General features: G+C 37.9%; 1 protein-coding gene and 1 long non-coding RNA gene across 4 annotated transcripts in view; both read right to left on the reverse strand.

Moving 5' to 3' along the window:
• Positions 1–90: 90 nt before the first annotated feature.
• Positions 91–936, reverse strand: LOC120439438. The gene is made up of 3 exons (XR_005612639.1): positions 814–936; positions 451–486; positions 91–251 (listed from the first exon to the last, which is right to left on the reverse strand). It is a non-coding gene; the product is annotated as an uncharacterized LOC120439438 (long non-coding RNA).
• A 3,104-nt stretch (positions 937–4,040) lies between these two features.
• The window catches only part of LOC120439406 (Fc receptor-like protein 5), a 65,347-nt gene continuing 46,403 nt past the window's right edge, over positions 4,041–22,984 (reverse strand). The window contains exons 4-22 of one of the 3 annotated variants that reach the window (XM_039610349.1): positions 22,486–22,752; positions 21,731–22,000; positions 21,349–21,627; positions 19,445–19,714; positions 19,063–19,341; positions 11,619–11,882; positions 10,805–11,074; positions 10,423–10,701; positions 8,684–8,953; positions 8,301–8,579; positions 7,294–7,404; positions 7,131–7,146; positions 6,962–7,035; positions 6,826–6,876; positions 6,687–6,743; positions 5,402–5,461; positions 5,026–5,091; positions 4,762–4,821; positions 4,041–4,632 (exon numbers count right to left, since the gene is read on the reverse strand). In XM_039610349.1, the coding sequence (XP_039466283.1) occupies positions 4,763–4,821; positions 5,026–5,091; positions 5,402–5,461; positions 6,687–6,743; positions 6,826–6,876; positions 6,962–7,035; positions 7,131–7,146; positions 7,294–7,404; positions 8,301–8,579; positions 8,684–8,953; positions 10,423–10,701; positions 10,805–11,074; positions 11,619–11,882; positions 19,063–19,341; positions 19,445–19,714; positions 21,349–21,627; positions 21,731–22,000; positions 22,486–22,752 (3,221 nt within the window). In that variant the 3' untranslated portion in view covers positions 4,041–4,632; position 4,762. The remainder of the gene's footprint in view (positions 4,633–4,761; positions 4,822–5,025; positions 5,092–5,401; positions 5,462–6,686; positions 6,744–6,825; positions 6,877–6,961; positions 7,036–7,130; positions 7,147–7,293; positions 7,405–8,300; positions 8,580–8,683; positions 8,954–10,422; positions 10,702–10,804; positions 11,075–11,618; positions 11,883–19,062; positions 19,342–19,444; positions 19,715–21,348; positions 21,628–21,730; positions 22,001–22,485; positions 22,753–22,984) is intronic. The other 2 variants (XM_039610350.1, XM_039610351.1) reach the window with 2 other exon arrangements.

Below are 22,984 nucleotides of genomic sequence, written 5' to 3' on the forward strand. Positions count from 1 at the left end.
CAAAGTTAGGGAGACATTATTACTGTTCTTTGTATAATGTGATTTCTTCCTACGACCAAAGCACTGGTATGTACCAGTATCAGAGACAGACTTAATTTGTTTTCTGTAGTTCTTGTATGTGTTGTACTGGATAAAGGCTCTGTTGAGTTTGTATTCCCAGTCAGTGTGTTCTCCTTCCTTCATGTCACATTTGAAGTAAACAAACTCTCCGATGAAAATGGTCGAGCTGGGTTTAACAGTTAGCACAGCATCTAGAATCCAACACAACCACAAGATCATTGATCTAAAACACTTTTATGTACTTTACAAATCAAAATCTGTTCTGACATGTTCGTAAAATGATACATTTGTTGAGAAACAAACAGAAATGGAAAGTGCTTAAAGTTGATGGAGTAGATTAAGATTCATCTTAACTAAATAAAGAAATGTAAGTGAAAACTGTTCAGTCACCTTGAGCGTGTCCGCTGCAGAGGAGCGTACAGAGAACTACAATAAAGGAAGAAACTTCACACATCATCAAACTGAAGACTCACTCAAACACGGCATCAGTCAAACACACCTGGTGTTACCAGTGGCTGCTATGATTGGTTTAAATGATATATTTAATGTAAAATGCATCAAATTATCACTGATGAAGAAACAAACCTTTCTTAGATAAACTAAACCAGCGTCAGTGAAATCTAATCCAGTCTACAAACAACCATGTTGAGAACAAAACATGAACTGAAATGCTGCAAATGACTGAAACTCTGTCATTTTACTAAAACATGTTCATCAGTCAGCATGAATCAAAGGAAGAAGTGATGCACTCACAGAATAGGCCCAGCTCACAGAGGAAAGTGGGTCCCATCCTCACATCCAGCTGTGACACGTCTGAAAACTTCTACGACTTTGTGTGAAGAGAAAGAAGAAGAAGCACACGAGACGCTGAGAACTGTGAAGAAAACAAAGACTTTAAAACTTCTTCTTCTCTCTGCTTCCTTCCTTTTACACAGAACTATCACAGCTTAACAAACTCTGACTACAGCATGCTTTGACATGTGTTTACTCTCCTGCTGCTGCAGAAACAAATTAGGAAGATTTTAAAGAAACTAAGCAATAATAATCAAGTTTTATCATACAGATGTGAGCTGAGTAGTGAAAGACAGAAAACGAGCAGATTACAAGTCATTTTGTTTCCTATGTCTGCTCCTCCTCTGCTTGTTGTGTTTATAGGAGCTTTGCCACCAACAGTGTTGGGGAGTAACGGAATACATGTACTGGCGTTACATATCTAAAATACAAAATATGAGTAACTGTATTCTGTTACAGTTACCGTTTAGAAAGGTGGTATTCAGAATACAGTTACTTTGTTGAAAGAAATGGATTACACGGCAGTCTTTTCCTGTTACATATGTTAGGCTATACCCTCTCTATTTTTGGTAATTCCACGCAGGTGGAAACCCAAACAAAACACGCATTAAGAGGCTGTAATGCCTGGGTCTCAATCTCGCGGCCCATGTCATTATTAAGTCAATTATTTTTCAAAAAAAATTTAATATGAAAGCAACAGACAGAGTTTTACAGGCATAACCCTAAAGAATGTAGCCTCATGGGCAGTGTAGCCCAGTTGTAAGTAAGCTGTTAAGACTCGACTGTACACTGTGTTTGTGTTTTCATCCGAAACAATAAGTTCCATTAGAGCAGCCTACAGTTCAGAGCTGCTGACCTGTTTTATAATAGCATATAATAAACTATTATAAAAAATAGTTTTTTATTAATAGTTTTCTATACCAGATCGCTGCAAAAAGTGCAGCCTTACCTAATGTCCACCCTACTGTTACTCATTTTATATTAAGATTTCAAAATCTAGTTGGTATTGGTATAACGAGTAACCTTCAGTAATAGTAATAAATCGCACAGCAATAGTACATTCATGTAGTTGCAAAAAGCATGATAATATATTAACTAATCCAAAGTATTCAGAATATGTTACACTCATTGAGTAACGTAATGGAATATGTTACAAAATACATTTTGTGGCATGTATTCTGTAATCTGTAGTGGAATACAAAAAAAGTGATTATAATTGGTGGCCAGTGTTGGAAAGTAACCTTCCCAACACTGGCCACCAAAAATAATCCCTCTCACAGATGCTCCATCACAGAAATACATCCTTCTGATGGGTTCAAACTGCTGTAGATGAAGAAAAGTGATTAAAAGCATTAGCAAGCAAGAGAACATACCTTTAGTATTTTCCTCCTGCCATAGATATTTTAATCATTCAGTAGGTTGCTGCTGCTAATTTTCAAGGAGTCTTGAATTGCTTCTTATACACTAAGAGCTGCAGCAGAAAATCTTTAAATTGCTTCAAATATAAAATAAATACATTTTTGTCAAAGCTTAGCCTCATAGCTTCAACTATCAGTTGACAAATAGAGGTGTCATACTCACCATAAGCAGATGTTCACATCAGTTTATCCATGCACTCTCTCACACAACAATGAAATCTGTAACTAAAAATGTTTTTATCTTAACTGATCAAACTGAGCTTTACTAATGTAAATTATTCAATTAAACCCTGTAGACTCTTTTTTAACTTGTCTTTCCTCGTGATGTTCCAGTTTGATTATTAAGTGTTTTACAGGAAACAGACAACTTAAATAGTAACAGAAGTGGGTTAAGAGGTGTGAAACGCTAGACTTTACATTTCCTGTCTCAGTGCCCAAAGCAATAAGAAGTAAGTAGCAGTTTAATATTAAAAAAAATTCCCCTCTTGCCCCTGCAGGTGGTTTATCCTTCAAGCTCGGGTCCTCTACCAGAGGCCTGGGAGCTTGAGGGTCCTGCGCAGTATCTTAGCTGTTCCCAGGACTGCGCTCTTCTGAACAGAGATCTCCGATGTTGTTCCCGGGATCTGCTGGAGCCACTCGCCTAGCTTGGGAGTCACCGCACCTAGTGCTCCGATTACCACGGGGACCACCGTTACCTTCACCCTCCACATCCTCTCGAGCTCTTCTCTGAGCCCTTGGTATTTCTCCAGCTTCTCGTGTTCCTTCTTCCTGATATTGCTGTCATTGGGAACACTACAGCCGTCTTCTTCTGTTTGTCTACCACCACTATGTCCGGTTGGTTAGCCACCACCATTTTGTCCGTCTGTATCTGGAAGTCCCACAGGATCTTAGCTCGGTCATTCTCCACCACCCTTGGGGGCATCTCCCATTTTGACCTCTGGACTTCCAGGTTATACTCAGCACAGATGTTCCTGTACACTATGACGGCCACTTGGTTATGGTGTTCCATGTATGCCTTGCCTGCTAGCATCTTGCACCCTGCTGTTATGTGCTGGATTGTCTCTGGGGCATCTTTACACAGCCTGCACCTGGGGTCTTGCCTGGTGTGATAGACCCCAGCCTCTATGGATCTTGTACTCAGAGCTTGTTCCTGTGCTGCCATGATTAGTTGACCGCATTGTTGAACACTCCTGATGCAGGCTCACGTCAGTACAATGCAAAAGCCAAGAAAAAAAAAGCTGCTGGTTACACAACTTGGCAAGGTCCTCCCACCTTTAACAGGACATGGAAACAAATGTGAATTTGAGATGCTACAGTTTCCAATGGGATCCAAGGTGAGTTAAATTAAAAAGAGAGAGATCACTTTCACTTTGGTATGTTTTCATTGTCGTCTGTTTTTGATTTCACTAGGCAAGTCTTGCTTGTCCTAACAGAGTGACAGGGCAGGCAACTTAAGATGAAACTGCACCCATTAAGTCAGAAAAAAACAGACATGAAGTATTAGATGTAAAATACTTACAGAAATTTTCAACACTCAAATAATATATTCTGTGTTGAAAACTGCCACCCTCCTTCTCTCTCCTCAACAAAGTTTGTCCATTTGTGTGGTAAAAGGGAATCATATGTATTCAAAGTTTTCCTGCCTCTGTACATCTCAAAGTTCCAGCAGGTCAATGTTATATAAACACGTGAAGGCCTCCTAACAGCATTTATGTTTATGTTATTTACGCACTTTCAACAAACACAACACACAAGACTGAAGAATATAATGGATAACGTTTATATAAAAAAGAATATATTGTTTAAATGACACACAAAATGAGATAACAGAATCAAAAGTTTGACAGCAGCTTACCAAATATGAAACAAACAAATAAAAAATGTTTATTAATGTACAAAACTATTTAAAAACACAAGTTTTTAGAAATATATGTAATGGTTCTTAATCCATCCAGAGGAACAAAAATAATGATTTGCAAAGACAAAGGACACATCTGTAAATATATATGTAACAATATATGCAGTTCAATAAATGCGTATGTGAAAGTGGAAAGATCCTGATCCTAACGCCACACTATCACTTGCTGCTGCAGCTTTTTTAAAATGAAAGAAAACTTTTCATAAAAAAGTTAATCGTAATCTTCTTTTGTTGTTCCTCTACTTTCTTCCAGTGCTGTTAAATTCAAATCAATGCAGAATTATTCAGTGTTTAAAGGTGATTTGGGACTCAGTTCACTCTGAGTTAATCATTACAACAACAAATCACAGTATGTAAGCTATTTTATTTCTGTATTACTAACAACTCGTTTTGATTTGACTTCAGAATAAACTGCTTCATCAGCTGCTGCAGGGGCTGATTTCCCTGCAAATAAAGAGATTTTTTGATGAGATGACTGCAAGTAACATCTTAATTCAAAGGCTCTACTATTATAAAAGTATAAAACAGACAGCAAAATGAAAAATTTGCAAATTTTTAGAGTACTTTACTTACCTTAAAGTATCTTGACTTTAGCTCTGTTGTGGGAGACCTCTGCATACAACAGGCTGTAATCTAAAAGAGGACAGACGATGATCAGAAAGGGTTGACTGTCTTTAATTTCCTTTATATTTTTATAATTCTGTCATTCGACACCTAAACTACATGAAATGATTGAAGGATGTTCTCTACACTGACTAACATTTCTCAACATTAGATATTATCTTGTTTGAGTTCATCATTATAGCAATAATGAGTCTGTTATTTCTGTGCAATTACCAAGAGCTGGTTGTGACTTGACTTCAGAATAAGTGACTTCTTCAGCTGCTGCAGAGGCTGATTTTTCTGCAAATAAAGAAATTATTAGTCATGATTGTCAGTAACATCTTAATTCTAACACTTTTCCTTGGTGTGTAAAAATTGCCGGTGGCTCACAGTTTTTGTCCTCAGCCTCCAGATAAATACACCTTTGATATCAATTTGAAAATCCTGTGTTGCCTCATTCATGAGTTATTGTGTTCACAGTGTTGGGTGTCCACACCCCCGTCCACGCAACCAGCAGGATGACAATGCCTCAAATCAGCCTTTTAGACTGAGGGGTAAAAAGTGTAAAACAGACAGCAAAAACAAATGTGTACCTTACTACTTTACTTACCCTTGTTTCTCTTGGCTTTAGCTCTCTTGTGGGAGACCTCTGCATACAACAGGCTGTCATCTAAAGGAGGACAGACAGACGATAAACATAAGAAGGGTGGAGTAACTTTGATTTTCTTTATACTGAAATCGTAATGTCAGTGAAAACTCATCACATGAACTGACTGAGGGAGGTTCTCATCTACTGAAAATGAAATGATTTGACAGCCTGTTGTTGTCATTATTAAAAATCTGCTTCTTTCACATTGTGCCTACATCAAAAACAGCCAGTGAGGATTCAGACGGGTCTCCTCAGTAATAGATGACCCCTGATATTAGAATCACATGAAACACGAGAAGAATGATGCTGGCTAATCTCATTTAAAATACAGATCTTTGACATGATTGGACTAAACTCAATGTATTGTCTCTGCTGAGAACAGGATTAAAATGAATCATGTGATAATAGGTTAAGGTTTATAACCTCCAGCACCTATAAGAACATAAAAACCTTTATGGAAAAAAAGTAATTACATTAAGAAAATGAAATCTCTGAAAAGAAAAAACATATCAGCAAAGGTTTTAAATACTGAAGGAATAGGACTGATTATTGGTTCATTGTTCAAATTAAATTAAGGGAACATTCGACTATCACAGTGTGAAACATTTTCATTCAAACTTCAGGGATATCTGACTCCATTTCACCTGTTTTGGTGCAACTCAGAATGACAAGAGGGGCACTGAAGAGGAAACAACAACACAATCCCCAAAAAGAGGATATTTTTGAGGCGGTGTTCACAGGTCATTGCTCTCTCTTTATCCCCCTGACTGACTTTGCTTGTTGCTGTTGTTCAGTCGAGCTGCACATTGCTGTGCTGTGAGTACAAGTCCTAGTAAAGGACATCAGGTCTCATGCCATGCTAACAGAATCTATTTCTAACAGTTTGATCAAAGAGAATGGGCCATCCTGGTCGACCTGTGCAGCCTGATGGTGACGTCTCACAATATCAGCAGTTTGCACCAAAGCAACTGAAATGGACTCACAATGTTTTATGCTTCCTAACTACACTGAATGATGTCCCTGAAGTTTAACCTTTTAAATGTGTTCCACTTTTTTCCGCTTTCTTCTCTATTTATTTGTTTATTTGTTGAACAGAGCACATTACAGCGATCAGCTGGTTTCTTGCTCGTTCTTCTTAGAGCGATAACATGAATGAAAATCTAGTTTTTCCTTCATTTGGATACTACTGTCCAATAAAAGTATTTAAACTAGTGTATTTTGTATTGGTAGCAGATTAAATACTCACCTTTTTGAGTGATGTTTTTAAACTCAATCAAAGAATATGTGACATCCCCAGATTCAACTAAAATAGAGTTCAAACATTTACACATAAATGAGAATAATCAAAGAGTTTGCATACTTATAAACTGCTGTTTATACTTTACCATTATCTGTGTCATCATGGTCTTTGACTGATTCATAGAGACAAGCATCACCTACGAAACAAAACTCATATACATGGATCTGATCACCTTACAACCAGAAATGTCTAAAGCAGAACTTGTCAGGGTTAAGGCTGACCTTGGTGAGGAGAAGCATGTTGGCTGTCTCGAGCTTCATCCTGGTTGATCGTGTGGTTTATGGTTTGATTTGTGCTGGAACATAAAATGTAGTAAAACAGTGGATTTAATAAGAAACACAGGATGAAATTCTGGTTTGATAAAAAATGAGAGAGAAGATTTAAACAAACCTGGCAAAGCATGAATCTGAAAAACAAAACAAAAAAACACAATCAGATGTTTTTATTGCAAACTGTTCTGGTGCTGTAACGTTACATGCAGCGTTCAGGGTACATCTGTAGTTCTGAACAATTAGATCATGTTCAGTGTAATATCAGAGAGAAATGGTTTCACCCTTTGACTGTATGAAGCGACACAACAGCAGAAGAAGAATCAGTAAAAGTCCACAGATGAGTCCAACGATCAACAGAGCAGGAAATGAAGAGTTTCCAGTCCTGGGCACTGCTGTATAAATAAGAGGATTTAATTACATGTATGTAAACAGATTTAAATGTACAACAGGTTTCACATGAAGCACTATTTACAATACCAGAACTCCTGATCACATCTGCTCCACTCATGTTATTTTACATGATTTTGTAATATGTACAAAGAATCACAAGCGAAAGAAAATTTTCTCTGTGTAACTTGGAACCAACAGGATCTCCAGGACAGATGTCAGCTGGTGCAGTGTAATATACAATTACTTCGACTATATAGAGGCAAATCGAGGCAGTGCTGAAAGCTAATGGGGGTCCACCCAGTACCAGCAAGGTGTACCTAATAAAATGTCTAGTAGCCTTCTTAATCTCTGAGGTGTGTCCCATTGTCACAGATGTATAAAATCAAGCACGTAGCCTTTACAAACATTTGTGGAAAAATGGGTCAAAAAGAGCGAGCTTCCTCTTTACAGAGCTTCTCTAAACTAAAACAGCGTTTTGTCTCACTTGTGTTCATGATTACGATAACTTGTGAACTCATCATCTACTAATAATCTCAGATAAATTAAAATCTCAGTGACCTCGAGGTCAAAGTTAGAGGTCTGTGTATGTGTGTGTTTTATTTATGTTATCAGCTGGAAGAAAATTTCCATGAGACTTTTAAATAAGGAAAATGTAGTTTTATCCTTATTTGTTTTGTACATTTTCAAAGTGTTTTTAATAGACACACGTATATGATGTTTGTTTATTTCATCATTTTACTGGGGTGATGGTAATAAAGCTCAACATTAGCTTAATACCAGCTAAATATTCATTTCACAAAGTGTCGGACAAACTACGAGGCTACTATCAGGTTGATGTCATCCTGTTCTGACCATTGTTACGTTTGTAAAATGAAGCTCAACAACAAACATGACTTACTTGATGCTGACAAGTTGAAGGCTTCACTCCACTCTGTTGAAGAATATGAGTCATCTCTGCGTCGACTCTTACACATGTAGTCTCCACTGCTGGACTCAGAAACATTGAATATCCAGTAATTATTGTGAGTCCACTGTGTGGTTTGGTTGGGTCCTCTCCATCTATACTCCCACTCAGTGGTTTCACCTCCTTCCTGCACCTCACATGTCAGACTGATCGTCTCACCGCTGAATATCTGAGGCCAGCTGGGTCGTCCTTTTACAACAACCTTATTGGAAACTGTTTATTAACAGTTAAGATACAAACAGAAACATCAGCTCAGCAGAGAAAACTTAACACTGTGTGTCTGAATGTGAATTTTAAACTAAAATGACTGAACTCACAGGTTATCTCAATGGTGACATCATCACTTTTATCAGTGTAGTAATCTGGGTTTCCTCTTCTTCCTCTGCAGCAGTAGAGCCCTCCGTGAGATACTCTGATTACTCTGTTTTGTTGATCATCTGTTCCGATTTTAACGTCAGTGTTTTGGTCACGTCTGAACCACTCATATTTCCAGCCAGCAGAGCTCCCCACAGAGCAGGTCAGTGTCACACTGCCCCCTACTGGTATGATAGTTGATCCTGGAGTCAGTGTGGCCCTGGGTTTACCTGCTGTTAAGAAAAATTGATAAAAGATTGTTTCATTTTTGTGCAGTCTGTGAATAAAGTAAAACTAAATGTAAAATGGTACATTTTAAATAAGAACATTATTAAAAATGTACTCTCTATTTCATTAATTGGATGAGTTTGAACAGGCATCACAAATTAATAGTAAAAGCATCCCAGCAGTGTTTATACTGATGTCATCTACTTTCTCCTCTCACACAGGTCTGTAATGCATTTCCATTTATAAACCAGTCCTTTCCCTTTCTGCATAAAGCCTTCCTGCTCCCAACAAAAACAACAGATTCATCAGAAGATTCTCGCTAATGTAAGACTCAGATATAAGATCACACAGGAGCAGATCATCATAGCTGCACAGACAAATCTCAAACAGCAGCGTTTCAGTTATAAGACTTGTAATTTTTCATTTCTGGCCTTCATTACATATTATCATGTAACTACATGATTTATTAAATGCAGCAGTTTGCTTTGATTTGGCATCAGTCAATCTTCTTTCCACACCATCAGAAGAAATCAACATCCCTCTCTCCCTTTGAAAAACGTATCTTCATAACGTACACACTAATATCAACATTTCACACATCACTGCATTAATAAAACAAACTCATCCATTATTCCTGAGATAAAATGTATAAAAACATGTAATCCAGGAACAAAAACCCTTCAAACAGTTCGGCCCCCTGTGGAGGAAAAAATGTCTGTCGCAGTCTTAAAACTTTGTTTTCACATTAGAGATGTGTTCACATTCACAGCATACAGCAGAAACTATGTTCACATCACTGGGCTCTCTACACCATTTCAGCTGCACAGACGTCACAGAGTCACCATCTCTGTTTCTAGGCTGCCACAATAAACCAGCTGAACAATGAAAACATTAGATTTCTGCTTGTAGCTCCATCAGTCACCATGACAACATCTCCATCTGAAAGATTACAACAAACCTTTTCTCCACCTGCTCATCTCTGTTTAACTTCCTCCAAGCCTCACTGCTCTTTCTATGGCTGAGTAACAAAATCTACACCAGACAGAAAGAAAGACCCAAAGCACCCGGTGACCCCAGGTTACATCACTGATGATGCGTCCAATCACATTCAAAGACGTATCTTTCACATTAATGTCCCTCCATTGATTCTCCTCCATCTGCTCCGTTGTTTCAATGTGTGTTTGAGGTGAAGCTGATGGGTCTTCAGTCCTAAATATTTCACTACAGCTCTGAAACGTGTTGTTCATCATTGGCTTTTATGCTAAACGCAATCATGGTGAATGACACAGAGTAGTTTAAATATTATAGCAGATAACAGACAAGGATAACTTTTATCACTGTTTAATATAAACTGTAGTTTTCTTGTTATTCACTTTGTTTACTTTAAAGTGGTCAAAAACAGTTTTCAGCAACATTTTAGCCTCACTGATAAACTATATCTGAGTTTACTACCTACTATGGAGCTGATACATACTTGATACTGACAAGTTGAAGGCTTCACTCCACTCTGTTGAAGAATATGAGTCATCTCTGCGTCGACTCTTACACATGTAGTCTCCACTGCTGGACTCAGAAACATTGAATATCCAGTAATTATTGTGAGTCCACTGTGTGGTTTGGTTGGGTCCTCTCCATCTATACTCCCACTCAGTGGTTTCACCTCCTTCCTGCACCTCACATGTCAGACTGATCGTCTCACCGCTGAATATCTGAGGCCAGCTGGGTCGTCCTTTTACAACAACCTTATTGGAAACTGTTTATTAACAGTTAAGATACAAACAGAAACATCAGCTCAGCAGAGAAAACTTAACACTGTGTGTCTGAATGTGAATTTCAAACTAAATTATTGAACTTACAGGTTATCTCAATGGTGACATCATCACTTTTATCAGTGTAGTAATCTGGGTTTCCTCTTCTTCCTCTGCAGTGGTAGATTCCTCCTTGAGATACTCTGATTACTCTGTTTTGTTGATCATCTGTTCTGATTTGAACTTCAGTGTTTTGGTCACGTCTGAACCACTCATATTTCCAGTCAGCAGAGCTCCCCACAGAGCAGGTCAGTGTCACACTGCCCCCTACTGGTATGATTGTTGATCCTGGAGTCAGAGTGGCCCTGGGTTTACCTGCTGTTAGGAAAAAGGAAAAATGCATTATTCATTATGAACTCATAAAAATATAGAAAAGGGAAAATTTCAAGAATTGGTTTAATGTGGTGAAACTTTCCACCCACATTACTCTTTATCATATTTTTCTATTTATTTTCTCTCTGTGTTCTTTGATTTTCTTCTCGTGTCTTTCTCAACATGTTGATGTTGTTCCTGTAACTCTGGTTTAAATCTCTAAATAATTACAGTATAAATGTTTGTCTGACCTGAAAAAGTCACACTAATGTAAACTATCACAGGTCACTGCTGAAGGACACACAATGATGGTTTCACAGCTCTGTGTGGTTTTTGGTTTAAATAACAGAAACATCAGTCACCTTAAACTTTACATGTTTCTTCTTTTTCTTTGTTTTAAAGTTTAGAGTCTGTGAGTATTTTATCACTGTGTGTACTGTGAGTGATGTAACAGGTAAAATCAGTTTCCTGGTTTAAGTTCAAGCTTCACAGCAACAGAAACAAGTTTCCATGACAACATTATTTAGTGTACATGTCACTGACCACTTACCCTTCACAGTTACAGAGACAGTGTTACTGTTCTTTGTATTCTGTGAGCTCTTCCTGTGAGCAGAGCAGCTGTATTTACCACTCTGAGGTGTAGATGCAACTTTTAATCTGAGACCTTTGTTTGTGTTGGAGTTGAAAATTTCTCGACCGTCCATGATAATTTTGTATTCCCAGTCAGTGTGTTCTCCTTCCTTCACCTCACATTTGAAGCTAACAGTCTCTCCGATGAAAATGGTCGAGCTGGGTTCAACAGTTAGCACAGCATCTAGAATCCAACATAAACACAACATCATTGACCTGAAACACTTTTATGTACTTTACAAATCAAAATCTGTTCTGATATGTTAATAAAATGATAAATATATCGAGAAATAAAAACAGAAATGGAAAGTGTTTAAGATTGATGCATTAAGATTAATATTTACTAAATAAATGAAAAGTGAAAACTGTTCAGTCACCTTGAGCGTGTCCGCTGCAGAGGAGCGTACAGAGAACTGCAATAAAGGAAGAAACTTCACACATCATCAAACTGAAGACTCACTCAAACATGGCATCAATCAAACACACCTGGTGTTACCAGTGGCTGCTATGATTGGTTTAAATGATATATTTAATGTAAAATGCATCAAATTATCACTGATGAAGAAACAAACCTTTCTTAGATAAACTAAACCAGCGTCAGTGAAATCTAATCCAGTCTACAAACAACCATGTTGAGAACAAAACATGAACTGAAATGCTGCAAATGACTGAAACTCTGTCATTTTACTAAAACATGTTCATCAGTCAGCATGAATCAAAGGAAGAAGTGATGCACTCACAGAATAGGCCCAGCTCACAGAGGAAAGTGGGTCCCATCCTCACATCCAGCTGTGACACGTCTGAAAACTTCTACGACTTTGTGTGAAGAGAAAGAAGAAGCAGCACACAAGACGCTGAGAACTGTGAAGAAAACAAAGACTTTAAAACTTCTTCTCTCTGCTTCCTTCCTTTTACACAGAACTATCACAGCTTAACAAACTCTGACTACAGCATGATTTGACATGTTTGGTGCTACAGAAACAAATTACTGAGATTTTTATGAAACTAAGTAATAATTTACTTAGTTGTAGTTGTATTATACGCATGTGAGCTGAATAATGAATAGACAACATGAACAGATTACAAGTCCAAGAGAAGCTTTAAATGTGAAGTACTTTTGTTTTGCATCCAGAAACACAACAAGAACACAGCTCTGGCTGCACCTTCACCTTCAGGTCTCATACACACACTGATCACATATATGCACGTGTTAAACAGTCTTTGTCATAAATCACATTCAGTGACAATATAAATCTAATTGTCAAAACTGTTCCACTCCTGAAACTAATAAAATGTGTTTGTGTTCATTCATTTGAACCCTGACATGGAGAACAGGCAGAGGTAAGTTTGTGGACACTTTTTATTTTTAATTTTAGTTTCTTTTACTCTTTAAATTACTAAATTACTAAAATTCAGTCATAAAGTTATAAGTAAGTAAGTTTACCCTGGATGGTGAAAGTGGCCTCTATTGACTATTTTTCTTTTTTAGGTGTAGTTAAGAGTTTTGATGTATTAAACATCAAAACGTTTGAAGGCTTGGAAACATTTCAAATCCTGGAAGAACTGCATTGGAAGTTTTAAAATTAAAGTCTTGGAGCTCGACTGACTTCTTACAGAAACAGCGATGGACATTTGTTTCCTTTGTCTGCTCCTCGTCTGCTTGTTGTGTTTGCTGGGAGCTTTGACACCAATAATAGTCACTCTCACAGATGCTCCACCACACAAACACATCATTCTGATGGGTTCAAACTGCTGTAGAAAAGTGATTAAAACCATTAGTAAGCACATAGAAGCCATAAAATATTAATCAGCTGCTGATAATTTTCAAGGAGCCATGAATTACTGATTATATTCTAAAGGCTGCTGCACAAAGTCATTACATTGCTTCAAAATACAACAAACACGTTTCCATGAAGCTTTATAAACAGTTAAAAACAGATTGATAGATGATCAGCCCAGAGACAAAATACTTACTCAGAGAAAATAGTCACAGCAGGCAAAAGCACTTTTTCCCACAACAGTGAAATCTTTCTTTTTTAACTGACTAACTTCACTAATATAAAGTCATCACTGCAGTCTTTGAACATGAAGTTCAGTTCTGGTCAAATGTTCACTCAAAATCAGGAAGTGAGATGAAGTCCCCTCCCTCCCTTCTCTTGTCTCTGTTTCCTTAAAAGTAGCTGTAACTGTTGTATTCAAAGAGATGAAACCTGTTAACTTTGTCACTCAGTAACCACACAGTGAGCTACTTCCTGAGGCTCATGGGAAATGTTTTTGAGATCGAACAAACTTTGACTGACTTTAAAATGGCAGGTCGTTCAATCTGCAGCAGATAATCGTTCAGTTACAAGCACAGACTGAAACTCACTGAGATGAAACTGAAGAAACACTTTAACTCAGATCCAAAATCCATTTCCTGAAAATACTGTAGGAGTTTTCCATAAACTGTTTGAGAATTAGTAATCAGAGTAAATCCAGATATTACAATTCTTTAGGCTGACTACAGACAAACACTGTCAGTCTCTGATTGTTGGATAACAGAGCACAGCTGGAAACACAGATGTTGTATGAATGCTCTAAATACATTTGTGCTTCTTGTTAGGTTTCCTGGTGAGCTTTAGTGTGCTATGCTGGACTTCAACGTTAGTCCCAACATCAATGTGCCATCGTTCAAACCACTGTACAGCACACTTCATGGGCCTGATAGAAGAAGAGGAAGAAGAATGCAGTTATGTTGCTTGGCCTCCACTTACACCTGTTAACTTAGCAGATTTAAAGAAAAATATCATTAAATCAGTGACTGTTTGGTTAACCTGCAATGCGATAATTGTAAATGAAGCTTATGTGTAAGCTGAGTTGTCTATGTGTAAGGAAGATCTGTAATCAGTCATCTGCTTTCCTGGCTGTTAGTCTGCTTTTCTGTTCTCTGCATCACTATCACTGTCAGTCTCTATACTTACATCATTACTCTAGTCCAATCATCTTCTTGCCCTCCTTCTTTGGGCCAATCAGCCTCCACTCTGTATGGTTTAAATCTGTGCTGTGTCAGGAGGGGTGCTGAGCTTTAAGCAGAAACAGTGGTGGAGACTGCTGAAAATCCAGACAGTCTGGTCTGTGCAAAGTGCGTAAACCCAGTTTGCATAGTGACAGAACTGCAACCGAACCAGCCAGTGGAGATGCTAGCTCAGATAATGGTGGAGCTTGCAATGATGCACTGGGAGAAGGTGGTGGACACTCAGAAGCAGCTGGAGGTTTTGCACAACAAGTCAGAGTGTCAGACAAAAGTGCTGGGCAGCTGGGTAGCTCGGGCGGGTTCCTTCCCACCTAGGCTGCTCCCCCTAGCCCTGGCAGTCGCACTTTATGTGGACGCTGATGACCTCAAAGCTTTCCTGGAGGTCTTTGGGGTAACACTGGATGCGTGCCGGTGGCCGGCAGAGGAGTGCGCACTGTTGCTGCTGCCTCTGCTTTCAGGGAAGGGTCAGGTGGCAAGCAGCTGCTTCAACGATGTCTGCCGTGTTATTTTGGACCAACTGGGGCTCACATTTGTAAGTTCCATCATCACAATTTCCACCGCACACATTTAGTCTTTCTCTCTCTGCTTTTTCTCCATATGTACCACAGTTATGGACACTACACAGTATTCATCAGGAGCCACGTATGTTATCATTGATGGAGGTCCCTTTTGAGCATCCAGCCATTTCACCAGAGTGAAAATTAACATATTTATAACCAAGAAGTTCTGTTAGAATAAAGAAATAATCAACCAAAGACAAATCTTTGTACTTAATTTGCTAATTTTGTATAAAAGCTGAAAGACAGCACTGTAACTGATGTAGATGATGCCCAGTAATGTCTAATGACAGATGCATTTACTGAGCTATGGATGAAGACTGTGGCCAAACTCAAGTTAGCCACTCAACCAATGTCCCATCAGAGGAGATACAGTACTTGCAGATGTGAGCTCTGTATTAGGCACCATCCTAAGTTCATATAAATCTCTGCCACAATAATCCTGCGAGCTGTTGTGTTTTCTTTTGTCTTTTGCTGTACTTTTCTTGTTAAAAGAACACACCTGGTGCCCTGGCAGTAAGTTGTATGACCATCTTATTCTTTTCCCCCTGTTGATACAGTTTTATTGAGGCTTTTAAGAAATAACCAGTTATATATCTGATTTGATCTGACTGTGACCTTTTAGTTGAAAGCCCTGAATCATTTTACCCGTGTCACACTCTATTTCTTTCTGATCTCGTAACAAACATAAATGATGTCCATATTTATTAGCATCAACACAAAGAAGTGGATACATATTTATATTACTTGCAAGAATTTGAACATAATTTTAATGAAGTTCAACAACAAAACAGATTCTGACAGGTACGTGCAGGAAACCACACATGTAGATTTAACAAACTGTACTTCCTGGTAATGGATGTTGTATTGTTGTAATTAATTATTTATGATGGGTTATTATTCATCTTAACATACACTACTGGTCAAAAGTTTTACAACACCCCAATTTTTCCAGTTATTTAATGCAATGAAATGGTACAAAGGTAAGTGGTGAACTGCCAGAGGTTAAAAAGGGTAAGTGTAACACACAAGGACCCACACCAGATTCAAACTGTGCTTTTTCATTTATTGAAGTGTACACACTGCTTTCGGTTCAGCACCCACGTCACTCAGCTCTCCAGCTGACTGCACTGCTCTTTATGCGTCTTGGCATCACTAAAAGATTCTCATTAGAGGAACTATCTCCACCCTCTCCATCAGTGTCCCTGGCACTGCCCCCTGCTGCACCACCCCTCCCCTGCTGCGGAGGCAAAGACCACACCCCTGCCACAGGAAGGTTACCCGAAACTGCAAAATAATGTACATTTCAGGATAATACCAAAAGGCCTTTTTCAGAACACACTGGAACAGAGTGTGGTGCCATACCCTCGTGATGGTGAGCTGCTCTTTATGGACCTGAAACAGAATCATAACAAACAGCAGTGAAACAGACTCATGGACATGTATGTAAATTATATACGCTGCCCTCTGACATGAGCTACATTATGTGTGCAGTTTCATTATTCTAGAGAAACCAATAAAATAATCAATAAAAGCTTGATTAAAGGAATTTATAAAAACAGGTTTTAGGTTTAAAAAACACCCCAAAGTTTTTACTATTTCACACTCAGTTTTTACATTTCTTTCATTATCTCCTTTAGCAAATCTTTCTGTATATCCTCGTCCTATCAGTCTCCTCCACCCAGGCGTAATTTTTAAAAGGGGTTTGTATTCATTCAATAACATGTTTTTCTTAATCAGACAAGTTCTGCATAAACAGGAAGGAAACATGGAGGCAGAACATGACAAAGATAAGATCTGATGGCTGAGAACCAAAGTGGCTCTTCAGTCACGAGGAGAGGCTCCACCTACTGTTGTGTCTCATAGCTCACATAATTCAAACAGAAAGAATCACTTTCCACAGGAAGAACCTGGACCATCACACAGGTCACCCAGCTTCCTAAAGAGGAAGGCTGGGGCAGTATTTATGAGTCACAGTCAGTTATATTCCTATATAAACTGTAAAATGTCCTCTCAGCCTTAAACAGATCTACAGGACATTAAAATTATCGTCTAATATAACTGAAACAAGTGAAACACACTGAGTGAGCAGATAAAACAGTTAAAGAGCTCCTGTAAAGATTTCATACCTGGGATTGAATTTGGATTGACATTATAATAGTCAGAGCTCTCCTCTGGGTCACCACGGGGCTCTGCTGAGGTGATGGAATGAAAGCATTTAAAAAACAAACAGTTTTGCAAATTTAATATATTTTATGTTGTATACTCACGTGTCTTGTTAATCACTTTGAGCTGAATCACACATGAATCACCTTCTATTTGACCTGAAATAACATTATTATTTATTTTAATAATAATCACAGTTATTTGATAACAGCCTCCATGAGCTGTGAATGAATTAAAGTTCATACTGTACCAGTATCAGTGTTTTTAGAGCCTCTGATTGTCTCATAGACACAACGATCACCTGCAGGTCAAAGAAAATTATTCTACTTATCATTATTAATATTATTAAGTATTCTCACCAGTAACATTTATATTAAATGCTGTTATTGTCGTAACTTTGTTTAATTCACCAGTGTTAAAACTGCAGCACAGTCTTGTTGCAAAGAGCATCAGAATCTTTTAAACTACATGAAAAGCTAACCATGAAGAAGAGAGGAGTACACCTGCTGCTGATCTTCATCCTGACTCACCCTCTGGTCATCAGCTGAACCTTTATTACAAACTTAAAAGAAGACATTTGCTTTTACATGGTTATGTTTTATACATTTTATACAACAGTTTCAGCTTCAGGCCTGCATGCTGCGTTTGTGTACATAAATATTTAAAGAGTAAAATCTCTGAGATCAGAGGAACAAAAAGTCTCACCTTTGGACTTCATGCAGCAACACAGCAAGAGCAGGAGGAAAATAAATGTGATTCCAGAAATTAGTCCAAAGATCATTAGAAATGAAGAACTCTCAGAACTGAGCACAGCTGTTGTAAATAAGAAACACGAACTGTTGAATTCAATAATTCAGAAGCTGCTTTAAAGACAATAAATATGTTCAAGGTCTTTGGATTTTTTATTTCTTAAGGATGTGACTTTCAGTCACTGGTCACCTGCTGCAGTTTTTTAGGCCTCCCAATTCTTCATTTTGTTTCTGTGGCTTGTCCAGTGTTCTCAGATTTTTTAAGGACAGCCTGGACACCATGCTGAGATATGCCAAGTGTTCAGCTAAATTAAAAACTCTATTGAAATCATTTTGCTGGTACAAAAATAATATTATATCAAACTGTGTTATCTTCAGCATTTTTCATAGATTTAACAAAGAAGGGGAACAAATTATTTGTTTATGTGATAAGCTGCAAGTAACACAACATCTAAAGATAAAATTTAAAATTGTCTGTAAAACAGTGTCTGTAAAGTTTATTTCACAAAGAAATTCAAACAAAGTGCAAAAATCGTTGCTTTGTTGTTATTGTATTTTAAATTGGTCAAAACTGTTGGACAAGGGAGTCTAAGTGGAGGGAGTTTGTAATAATAAAAGCCAAATAAAACTAATATTTTTTTCTTTTTATTAATTTATGTCATTATTTTACACAAATGATGAAGCAACAAATCATCACTATCTTGTTTATACCAGCTAAATATTCATTACACAAAGTGTCTGACAAACTAAAAGTCCACAATCAGGTGCAGCTCTGTGTCTCACAAAAACAATATGATTTGCTTTCTGGACCATTTACTTCATCCTGTGCTGACAATTGTTACGTTTGTAAAATGAAGCTCAACAACAAACATGACTTACTTGATGCTGACAAGTTGAAGGCTTCACTCCACTCTGTTGAAGAATATGAGTCATCTCTGCGTCGACTCTTACACATGTAGTCTCCACTGCTGGACTCAGAAACATTGAATATCCAGTAATTATTCTGAGTCCACTGTGTGGTTTGGTTGGGTCCTCTCCATCTATACTCCCACTCAGTGGTTTCACCTCCTTCCTGCACCTCACATGTCAGACTGATCGTCTCACCGCTGAATATCTGAGGCCAGCTGGGTCGTCCTTTTACAACAACCTTATTGGAAACTGTTTATTAACAGTTAAGATACAAACAGAAACATCAGCTCAGCAGAGAAAACTTAACACTGTGTGTCTGAATCTATATTTTAAACTAAATGATTGAACTCACAGGTTATCTCAATGGTGACATCATCACTTTTATCAGTGTAGTAATCTGGGTTTCCTCTTCTTCCTCTGCAGCGGTAGATTCCTCCTTGAGATACTCTGATTACTCTGTTTTGTTGATCATCTGTTCTGATTTTAACGTCAGTGTTTTGGTCACGTCTGAACCACTCATATTTCCAGTCAGCAGAGCTCCCCACAGAGCAGGTCAGTGTCACACTGCCCCCTACTGGTATGATAGTTGATCCTGGAGTCAGTGTGGCCCTGGGTTTACCTGCTGTTAGGGAAAAGAAGAAGAAAAGAAAAAAATCATAGAAGAAATTAACCTCCTCCCTATTGGAAAAAAGGCCCTTCACACCATACACACTAATATCAAAACATTAATCATAGCATCAATAAAACAGACTCAATCATTATTCCTGATGCCAACATATTATTTTTTTTAAACATTATGAGAAAGGAAATTTAAATAATATCTGTACTAGTCATAAAATTCAGATTTTCCAATAGTACAGTGCCATTTTAAAAGTTTTGGACAGATGTCACAGAGTTACCATCTCTCTTTCTTGGTTGCCACAGTAGTCCAGCTTAATCTAAGGAGCTTGGAAAGCCACTTCATAAATGCATGGCACAACATAGAAGAGCCACCTCCACTAGACAAGACTCAGCTGTCCATCTGCATCTAATGGACAAAGGTCACTTGTCAATGTTCACATTTTTGACAGAGAGGACAGATGGTTTGAAAGAGGAGTGAAATAAGCGATATGTCCACTGTGAGCGACCATCTTTGAACAGAGGTGGTGGTCTATGACACCAACTGTCTGTCATCTATAATCTGGTTTTGAGATCCTTTCCCAGGTGCCTTAAAGCTCACTCACATCCTGGGCCTTTTGACCTCAGGAAATCACATGATAGGGTGGGGCTAGCTGTCACAAAGAGTTCACCCGAAACCCTGGCTGATTGTGACCTACATCGGTTTTCACACCTTAGCTCGTGTGATTAGGTAGAGGATTATTAGTGGTTCCATGATCCTCTTGGGCTTAAAATCTGGGACTCCCCACCATTTGACCCTAGAACTGAAGAAACTTCTCAGATGAGAGGTGAAACGTCTTTAAGAAAACTTAAAGAAGTCCAGACACTTTTCTTTCCAAGCTCTTTAGACTGCATTGACCTGGATGACTGAGAACCTTCACAGACATAATCGAGCTGAGCAAGGAAAACATTAAATTACCACTAGTAGCTCTATCAATCAACATAAGAACTATTAATCAAAGAAAACACACATAATACAGTCTCTAAATAATCAATACTCTCTTTTAAACTTAGTCATCTCTATCTGAAATATGACATCAAACCATTTCTCCGCCTGCTCATCTCTCTTTATCTGGCTGTAAGCCTCACTGCTCTCTCTTTGGCTGAGAAATAAGACAGACTCAGCTGTGAACCCTTTCCATGGGTGTAGAGTCAAAAACCAGCTTGATGCATCTACACTGACACACACACGCACACACCTACACCCTCACACACACTAACACACACACAGATTAACTTTGAATGGCCCTCCTTTGATTCTCCTCTATCTTCTGCATTGCTCCGATGTGTTTTTAGGATGAAGCTGGTGTGTCTTCAGTCCTGAAAATTTCACTACAGCTCTGAAACTTATTGTTCATCGTTCATGATTTTATAATAAATGCAGTCACAGTTACTGAGACAGACTGCTTTATATATGTGAACAGGTGGCTGTATTTACATGTAGCAATAGGTTAGGATGACTTTCATCACCTTTAATAGAAACTCTAGTTTTGTTGTTATTCACTTTATTTTAAAGTGGTCAAAAATAGTTTTCAGCAACATTGTAGTATCATTAATAAACTGACTGTGAGTTTATCACCTACTGTAGCTGATACTTACTTGATACTGACAAGTTGAAGGCTTCACTCCACTCTGTTGAAGAATATGAGTCATCTCTGCGTCGACTCTTACACATGTAGTCTCCACTGCTGGACTCAGAAACATTGAATATCCAGTAATTATTGTGAGTCCACTGTGTGGTTTGGTTGGGTCCTCTCCATCTATACTCCCACTCAGTGGTTTCACCTCCTTCCTGCACCTCACATGTCAGACTGATCGTCTCACCGCTGAATATCTGAGGCCAGCTGGGTCGTCCTTTTACAACAACCTTATTGGAAACTGTTTATTAACAGTTAAGATACAAACAGAAACATCAACTCAGCAGAGAAAACTTAACACTGTGTGTCTGAATCTATATTTTAAACTAAATGACTGAACTCACAGGTTATCTCAATGGTGACATCATCACTTTTATCAGTGTAGTAAACTGGGTTTCCTCTTCTTCCTCTGCAGCGGTAGATTCCTCCTTCAGATACTCTGATTACTCTGTTTGGTTGATCATCTGTTCTGATTAGAACTTCAGTGTTTGGGTCACGTCTGAACCACTCATATTTCCAGCCAGCAGAGCTCCCCACAGAGCAGGTCAGTGTCACACTGCCCCCTACTGGTATGATAGTTGATCCTGGAGTCAGTGTGGCCCTGGGTTTACCTGCTGTTAGGGAAAAGAAGAAGAAAAGAAAAAAACATGAAAGGATAAAAGATTTTTTTTGTGCATTCTGTGAGAAAAGTAAACTAAAGATAAAATAATACATTTTAATACCAACATTACTAAAATGTACTGTAGAAGGGCAAATATGCATAAGATCTTAAGAAAGACAAAAAAAATATTTTTTAAATGCTACATTTAATGTTTATTTAAGGTTACTTAAACATTACAATAACATCTATAAACTACTTTTCTGTCTGTAGTTTACAATTGTCATACACATCCATGTAACAATAATTACAGGGTCTGTGAGTATTTTTGCACTGTTTGTACTGTGAGCAACACAACAGGTAAAATCAGTAAACTTGGTTGAAGTTCAAGTTTAAAAACATGAGAAAAAATACTTACATATACATGTTTAACATACATATCAAAATTCAGATGAATATTTAAATGGGGATCATGCGTTTATTAAGCCACTAAGGACTTACCCAACACAGTTATAGAGATGGTATTACTGTTCTTTGTAGAATATGAGCTCGTTCTGTAACCAGAACAGTGGTATTTACCACTGTGAAGTGTTGATTTAATTTGCATTCTGTAGCTTTTGTTCGGGTTGTAGTCGATAAGTTCTCGATCATTCTTGTTGAGTTTGTAATTCCAGTCGGTGTGTAGTCCTTCCTTCATGTCACATGTGAAAATAACAGTCTCTCCGATGAAAAAAATTGATGAGCTTGGCTTAATAGTTAATACAGCATCTACAATACAACACAACCATATTATTAAAACACTTAAGTGTATTTTGAAAAACAAAATCTGATTCATTATGGTAATTCAAAATGATAAATATATAATAAGATATTTAATATCTATATTTAATACATCATGTTTAAATCTGAAATGGAAAGTGGTAAAATTTGGTGCAGTACTGTGGGACTTATCTTTACTAAATAAAATTAAAAAATGAAATAAATAAAACCAATGAAAACT

This window comes from Oreochromis aureus, linkage group 3 (genome assembly GCF_013358895.1).
Source record: "Oreochromis aureus strain Israel breed Guangdong linkage group 3, ZZ_aureus, whole genome shotgun sequence".
Taxonomy (NCBI): domain Eukaryota; kingdom Metazoa; phylum Chordata; class Actinopteri; order Cichliformes; family Cichlidae; genus Oreochromis; species Oreochromis aureus.